General features: G+C 43.7%; 1 protein-coding gene across 3 annotated transcripts; it reads left to right on the top strand.

Moving 5' to 3' along the window:
• The first annotated feature begins 870 nt into the window (after nt 1–870).
• LOC122219750 (HLA class II histocompatibility antigen, DO beta chain-like) lies at nt 871–7,167 on the top strand. 3 transcript variants are annotated; one of them, XM_042938404.1, is made up of 6 exons: nt 871–1,027; nt 4,443–4,712; nt 5,175–5,456; nt 5,930–6,040; nt 6,293–6,324; nt 6,499–7,167. In XM_042938404.1, the coding sequence occupies exons 1-6, from the start codon at nt 901–903 to the stop codon at nt 6,523–6,525; spliced, it is 849 nt and encodes a 282-aa protein (XP_042794338.1). In that variant the 5' UTR covers nt 871–900; the 3' UTR covers nt 6,526–7,167. The 3 variants fall into 3 exon arrangements, with proteins under 3 accessions (XP_042794338.1, XP_042794339.1, XP_042794337.1); XM_042938405.1 differs by having other exon boundaries at nt 5,253–5,456; nt 6,293–7,167; XM_042938403.1 differs by having other exon boundaries at nt 6,293–7,167.
• Nucleotides 7,168–8,082: the final 915 nt, after the last annotated feature.

Raw genomic sequence — 8,082 nt, 5'->3', positions numbered from 1 at the left:
ATCCCTACTTGGGATTCTCCCAAGGGGCTGGGATTCTCCTCAGCACCCTCCGCGCTGAGGGTGCGGGACGTGAGCTCACAGTGAGATCATGACCTGAGCCAAAACCAAGTGTCAGACACTTAACCGACTGAGCCGTCCAGGTGTCGCTCACTTCCAACACTCTTGAAGGACTGTTTATATCTGCTGCCTTCATTTCCAATTTGCTCTTTACTCTTTTGAAATATAGCTTCTACCTTTAACACTCTATGTCCCAATGAAGGTTATTGGTGCTCCACTAATTATATAACACAATAATGTTTCTTATATTTTATCTTCTGGAACATTTTTTGCACCTTTTTATTCTTTTAAGAATCCTCTCTTCATTTTACTTTTTGTGGCCCTCTCTTGGCTTATGAGAAATCATTCTCTCCAGGTGATTCTCAATCTCTTCTGTTTCTTCTCTGATAATCACTTCATTAACTCCTCTTAGGGCAAATGCTTCAGAATGCTGTCTACTTTCTGCTTTATTTGCACACTCCATTGACAACGTCAACCACACCACAGGAGGAAGAGACTCATTGGTTAGAAGATAACAGAATGCATAATAAACAATCCGTGTAGTTCTTCTAGGATCACGTATTATATACACTATTTAAAAAAGTTTTTTTTTTTTCCACAGCCCATTTTCCACATACCTTAAACTACTGCCAGTGATTAAGCAGGTAACCGATTCTTGAGTGGTATAACACAACTTTACGGAAGTAGTCTACCTAGCATCTGATGATGCAAAACTCTTCTATCGTAATTGGTTATCAGTGTGAAGAGTTTCCAATCCTGAGGTGGGCAGGAAAGTATTCATACTCTTAATAAATATTTTTTGACTGAGTTTTGCGGGGGGTATGCCCCATTCTGAAGAAGTTGATGATTTTACTGTCTCACTTATTTTTTCCTTCCAGAATGCGTTCTGGGTGGGTTTCCTGGATGGTGGTTCTGCAAGTGAGTGTAATCAGGCTGGATTCCTCCATGACTCAAGGCAGAGACTCTCCAGGTAAGAACAGAGCAATTTTTTTTCCAGGTGTGCATGCAAGAATTGGCATGGGGGAGGAATGCCTTTCCCTGTGGGTCCAGGCTGCAGACCAGACTAGAATTGGCTTCCGGCTTCAAAGTGTTCTTTCCTTTAGAAGAAAAATAAGGCTCTCTCTTTACCACACACAATGTGGGAAAAGGGACTTCCTGTACCAGAGCCGCAGATTCAAGGAGTAGGGTAACAGGAAGAAGGGAAACATTTTGTCTTGCTTAGGGCCCTTATTGTGTCAATGTCTGTCTCAAGAACTGTATAAACTGGAGGCAGTCTGAAAATAGCTGCCAGTTGTTTAGACAGGAGATTGCTCTGATGATTGTGACTGTTTTTATATTTATCCAATTGAGATACACGAGGACAAAAGAACTTGGAAACAAAGTTTCTTCTTTTGGCATTTATTAACCCCAGTTTTGACAAATAAGAGAAGTTGAATGCATTATCCTCAGACTGTCCCCAGGCTACTAAGTACATGTATTTATTGCTGTTATTTTTCTAGCTGAGGAGATAGGCTATACAAACATGAGGCGATATTGCACCCTGAAGACATATTTATCAGCAGAAAACGGGATGTGATGTGCTAAAAACAGAACCTGTTTGAATGTCAGTTTCATTAACGCAAAAGAGGAACCAACCTGGGAGGGTGCGGTGGGTGGAAGATCTTTGTTCTTCAAGAATAGAAACCTCTCTGAGCTCATAATGTCCATTAAACAACACAGATGAAGAAAAAGTCAGTGCAGATCTTAAATCTGACACAAATCTGACTAAAAAATTATTTTCTTTTTCTGATTTAAACTGTAAGAAGGAAGAGCATTGGAGGTTAGAGCATCTAAGAGATGAGTATGGCTGGCCCAGGAAGGATTCTGCCGTCCTTACGCTCCACTCAGTAGCTCGCAGAGGAGAAGCTGAGAAATGAGAGCAAATTTACAACTGGAGATCAGTAACTACTATCCTTCAAGCCTTAACTCATGCTGTTTCTTCAGGGAGGTCTTTTCTGGCCAACCTGCATTATTAACCCATTTGAATTTCCTTTTTTTTTATTGTTGTTCTCAAGTCCACAGAATTGCGTTAATCTTACCCAAAGAGTTCACAGCACTTTGTTATCATTTGTCTGTGCAAGGACTCTCTCCTCTTCCCTTGTCTCCATTTTCACACCCTCCTTTCCTTAGAGAGCCATTCTAACGTGTCTTTAACTATGGGGTGGTCTTTAAGAATATTTAGCATTGCGGGGCGCCTGGGTGGCGCAGTCGGTTAAGCGTCCGACTTCAGCCAGGTCACGATCTCACGGTCCGTGAGTTCGAGCCCCGCGTCAGGCTCTGGGCTGATGGCTCGGACCCTGGAGCCTGTTTCCGATTCTGTGTCTCCCTCTCTCTCTGCCCCTCCTCCGTTCATGCTCTGTCTCTCTCTGTCCCAAAAATAAATAAAAAATGTTAAAAAAAAAAAAGAATATTTAGCATTGCTTTTCACGTGTATTTAAAAATCTTAATAAATGTCATTGTGCATTAAATCACATTCTGTTTCTTTTCTGTCTTAACACTATGCTTTTGAGCTCTCCTTCAGTGTCGTTATCAAAGGAAAGCAGGTCAGGGAGGGTAAGTGGTTCTATGTAAAACTATCGGATATAGAACTAGAACTCAAGTCAACTGAAACATAACCCAGGGCCATTTACCAATTTGTTGTTTAAAATTTTTCAAATTTTCAAATCTACGAAGTGTCTTAATCCATTTTGGTGACTGCAACAAAATACCACAGCCTGGGTGACTTATAAACAACAGAAATTTATTTCTCAGAGTTCTGGAGTCTGGGGAGTCTAAGATCAGGTGTCAGTATGGCTGTGTACTTTTTTATTTATTTATTATTTATTTTTAATTTTTTGCTTACTTATTTTGAGAGAGAGAGAGAGAGAGAGAGAGAGAGAGATGAACAGGAGAGGGGCAGAGAGAGAGGGAGACAGAATCCGAAACAGGCTCCAGGCTCTGAGCTGCCAGCACAGAGCCTGATGAGGGACTCGAACTCACAAACCATGAGATCATGACCTGAGCTGAAGTCAGACACCTCTCGACTGAGCCACCCAGATGCCCCAGTATGGCTGTATTCTGATGAAGACTCTCTTCCTGGTTCACAGCTGGCACCTTATCCCTGTGTTCTCACGTGGTAGAAGGGGCTTGAGATCTCTCTGGAGCCTCCATTATAAGGGCTGATCCTATTCATGAGAAAGGGCTCCACCCTTATGACCCAAACACCTCCCAAAGGCACCTCCTACTGATAATACCACCTTTGGGGGTCAGGATATCAACATAAGAATTTGGGGGCAGGGGCACAAACACTCAGACCATAGCACACTGTGTGTTCAACAAATAAGAATGATCCTTTTTCTTACCTGTGAGGACAGATTACATAATTTTTGAATGTGAAATTACATTGAAGAATAGCAGAGTAGACAGTGTATGAAACAATATGTAGCTCAAGGTAATCACTATTGATATCAGTAAGGTGCTCTGAAAGTAGAAAATTATAACAGACCATGGAATTAGATTTTTTTATTCCACCTTTAATGGCAGTATTTCATGTGAAAATCCCCAAAGACGCTTAAGCTAATTGTATATTTTCTGTCACCATGTTGTTGTAGCTACTGGTATGGTAGGTATAGTGCCAACGATACTGATAGCAATATTAATCTTCGAGCCATGGATTAGTATTATTTTACTTAACACCAACAAAGGTAATTAAATCATTACCTTATTAGAGCCAACAGAGGGGTGAAGTCTAAGTAAAAGTGCAAGGGGAAAGGTCCAAAAGGAAATTCTTGGAGAAAACCCATAGTGAGTGAAAAGTGGAAGGGGTTGATTTGACATCAAACGTGTACCGTGTCTGAATTTCTTTGCCCACCTCCATCACTCCTTCACTCTGCTCCAGAGGGAATGTATCGAATGAACCCGCCATGGGCAAGAGTGCTGTTGAATTACTCCACATGGGGATGGATCTTTTTGACTTGATAACAAAGGGAGTTAAAGTCTTGGGCTTCTGAAAGCTTGGCTTGGAGAAACCAAGCACAATGTCAGCAGAACACAAATAGTCAATAAATGTTTGTGGAATGAATGTTTATGTCTCTTGGGACTCTCTTTTCGGCTTGCCTTTTTGGGATTACACATCTTCCGTTTGGCTGGCCCTGTAGGATGGGTCTCAGACTGCTTTCCACGATGGATGTCTCTTTGCTAAAAGGAACCAGATGTGGCCCAGGGGAGAAGAGGCCACTTTGACCTATTTACTGAGGTCAAAAGCCTCTTCTCAAATCCGTGTGTTCTGGCATAATTTACCACGTATGGGTTCCTAAAAGTGAGGGTTGGTTTTTTGTCTATTTTTTTTTTTTTTTTTGGATTTCCAGAAGATTTTGTGATTCAGGCAAAGGCTGACTGTTACTTCACCAATGGGACAGAGAAGGTGCAGTTTGTGGTGAGATTCATTTTTAACTTGGAAGAGTATGCACGTTTCGACAGCGATGTGGGAATGTTTGTGGCATTGACAGAGCTGGGGAAGCCTGATGCTGAGCTGTGGAACAATCGGCCAGATATATTGGAGAGGAGTAAAGCTTCTGTGGATGCACTCTGCAGACATAACTACAAGCTGGGTGCACCCTTCACTGTGGGGAGAAAAGGTGAGGTGGAAGGTGAGGTCTTGTGAGGTTCAGGAATCTCCTACATGTGAATGTGACCATGGGCTTTACTTCCTCATGATGGGCAATTTCTTGCTTCAGGATAAATGGCTTGTAAGCAGGGGAGTCTGTATATGTTCTGTCCCTAGTTGTGATTCATTAATTATCTTCACAGGTCAGGTCACTGTGGTCTTGGTCCCAGACCCCCCAAATTCTCAAAGACTTTAAGGACAAGTGGGCTCTCAAATAAAGGGGGTAATTGTGGGAGTATCTGATAAGGCCTAACTCATCCTTGGGGCATTGACATACCCAGTTTCTGAATCTTGGGGGCAGAGATTTCCCCACATTTCCAGTTTCCACCTGGGTGATGTGAGAAGATTAGGGGAAGAGATTGTCTTTCAAGGAACCCTTGTCCTGGCTTAGTGGTTTTCCTTCACAATGTCTCATTTTTTCCTCTTTTCCCAGTGCAACCAGAGGTGGCGGTGTATCCAGAGAGGACCCCATCCCTGCAACACCACAATCTGCTGCTTTGCTCTGTGACAGGTTTCTATCCAGGGGACATCAAGATCATGTGGTTCCGGAATGGGCAGCAGGAGAGAGTAGGGGTCATGTCCACTGGCCTTATCAGGAATGGAGACTGGACCTTTCAGACAATGGTGATGCTGGAAATGACTCCTGAACTTGGAGATGTCTACACCTGCCTTGTTAATCATCCCAGCCTGCTGAGCCCTATTTCTGTGGAGTGGAGTGAGAATCAGCTTCTTGTACTCTTTGGGCCTGACTCAGGTTGATGCTGATTTAGCACACGGCCTGTGTTATCTCTGCATTCATCTTGGTCCCGATAGTCATTCTTCTTTCCCCTGATCTGAGGGGTCATGGAATTCGGGTCCTTGGGTTAGGGTGGGAGAAGACACGACAGATATCTATCCTTGTATCTGCCAAGAAATAAGGAGGTCTAATCACCTCATCACTTATTTCCAACTTTGGGAACAAGTATACTCTAATAATTTGTCTTAGTATTTTAGGGGGCATTCTTACGGGCTGCAAGATTCAGTAACAGAAACTCCATGGGTGCAAACCTTGGCTTCAAAGAACCATATCTAAATGTATTTCTTCTCTAGATAGCATTTGATCTGGTATCCAGAATGGACTCTGAGATTTCAGGAAGGCACGCCAAACATTGGGAGCTTTTTACTAATTTTCAGACCTGTTTCCCATAGGAGCTCAGTCTGCATATTCTTGGAGAAAGATGCTAAGTGGAATTGCAGCCTTCCTGCTTGGGCTGATCTTCCTTCTGGTGGGGACTGTCATCTGCCTCAGGGCTCAGAAAGGTAATGAGCCTCTCAGGAGTCCCCTGTCACCTGCCCCGTGGCTTCTCCCACTTCCCCTAACTTCAAAGATGTGAGGCAGGGAAAGCTGATTGTACTTCTCAGAGGTCACCATGATAGTCTTTTCTGAATCCAGAAACATTTCAGGGGGTCAGCAGAGCTGGAGTATTGATATTTCAGTTCGTCCCTATCTGTCAGGATAATCACACATTTGGTCCTAACTAGAGGCATTCTATTTCTTTCCTCTCATTCCAGGGTATGTGGAGATGCAGTTGTCTGGTGATGAGGTAATGTCTTCTTCCTTGTCTTTGGGTGGCCAATTGTTGTCCCTGTGCTTTGGCCAGAGGGAGAGGTCTTGGGGATAGGGTGTGAGGGTGGCTTTGGCTGGGTGGCACTGGGTGCTGAGTTTCTGGAATGGGAGGGTGGAGTCCCTCCTCAGACTTTGATCACTATTCCTGCAGGTCTCAAGAGCAGTTCCCTCACCATAGCCACGCTAAGGTCCCAATCAGAGCTTCTTGCCCTGGAGGCTGAAATAGTACCGAATGACTTGAGTTCAAATGACTAAGTAAAGGACTCTCATGAGGTCCATGTTCTGGAGCTACTTCCTTGAGTCCTTGGAGGAGTCCTGACTTGATTCTAGAGTTCTGTTTTCTGAGATCATCTCTCACTCGTCTGCCCTTCTTCCTCCTCCTTGCCTGTGCCATTAGTCCCCATTTCCAAGGATAGTGTGCAGAAATTCCCACCAAAGCTGACTTCCACCAGCCCCAACCTGCATACCTCCTATGGTCCAGCCCTAACCTTGTGAGTTATCCTCATGTCTTTCTGTTTCCAACTGCACTCTCCACTGTCTCCAGAAGACAAATGCTCAGAGGCACTGTTTCCTTTTCACCGTTTTTTATGACCTTTTTTATTGTAAAATAAACCTGAGGAACAGATAACCATACAAAATGTAGAATTTAATGAATTATTTAAGGCAAAACTCCTGTAATCACCACTCAGGCCAAGAAATAGAACTTTACCAGTCAGAGCAGGAGTCTCCCTGTGCCATAGGCCAATCAATCCCCTCTCCCTCCTCTCAAAAGTAATTATATTCTGGGAGGCCTGGGTGGCTCAGTCAGTTAAGTGTCAGGCTCTTGATTTCGGCTTGGGTCATGATCTCACGGTTCATGAGATTGAGCCCTGCATTGGGCTCTGTGCTGACAGTGCAGAGCTTGCTTGGGATTCTCTCTCCCTCTCTGTGCTCCTCCCCTGCTTGTGCTCTCTCTCTTTCTCTCTCAAAATAAATAAACTTTAGAAAAAAGTAATTGCATTCTGTTAATCACTTTTTAATTTTTTTTTAATGTTTATTTATTTTTGAGAGAAAGGGAGAAACAGAGTGTGAGCAGGGAAAGGGCAGAGAGGGAGGGAGACACAGAATCTGAAGCAGGCTTCAGGCTCTATGCTGTCAGCACAGAGCCTGATGCAGGGCTCAAACCCAGGAATCAGGAACCATAAGATCATGACCTGAGCTGAAGTCAGACACTTAACCGACTGAGCCACCTAGGTGCTCCTTAAATATTTTAAAAAAATGTTTATTTATTTTTGAGAGAGAGAGCACAAGCAGGGGAGGGGCAGAGAGAGAGAGAGAGACAGAGCGAGATTGAGAGTAGACACAGAATCTGAAGCAGGCTCCAGGCTCTGAGCTGTCAGTTCAGAGTCTGATACGGGGTTCGAACCCATGAACTGGGAGATCATGACCTGAGATGAAGTCAGACACTTAACCGACTGAGCCACCCAGGTGCCCCAGCTTAGTTGTCTTTTCTGTCTCATACTTTACTATTTCTCCTCCATCCCCTTTGCCCCCCTTATGACTAATACGTTGAAAAGCCTGAGACATTTAACCTACAGAGTTTTCCATAGTTTGGATTTTACCAATTGCATGCATCTGGTGCAGTTTAGCATGTCCTTCTGTCCTCTGCATTTCTTGCAAGTTGGCAAATGGATGCAGAGGCTGGATAGACAGGTTTAATTTCTTTGATGAGTCTGTAGGTGGAGGTGTGTTTTTT

The sequence above is a fragment of the Panthera leo genome, chromosome B2 (genome assembly GCF_018350215.1).
Source record: "Panthera leo isolate Ple1 chromosome B2, P.leo_Ple1_pat1.1, whole genome shotgun sequence".
Classification (NCBI taxonomy): Eukaryota; Metazoa; Chordata; class Mammalia; order Carnivora; family Felidae; genus Panthera; species Panthera leo.
Note: the sequence above shows the minus strand (reverse complement) of the source record. Positions and strands in the feature narration are given on the sequence as shown.

Excerpts from the sequence above, each read along its gene's own strand:
- LOC122219750 (XM_042938403.1), top strand. The coding sequence starts at position 901 with ATGATTTTACTGTCTCACTTATTTTTTCCTTCCAGAATGCGTTCTGGG. Across the intron at positions 4,713-5,174 it reads CTTCACTGTGGGGAGAAAAG|TGCAACCAGAGGTGGCGGTG; the intron begins GTGAGGTGGAAG and ends CTCTTTTCCCAG. Across the intron at positions 6,041-6,292 it reads CTGCCTCAGGGCTCAGAAAG|GGTATGTGGAGATGCAGTTG; the intron begins GTAATGAGCCTC and ends CTCTCATTCCAG.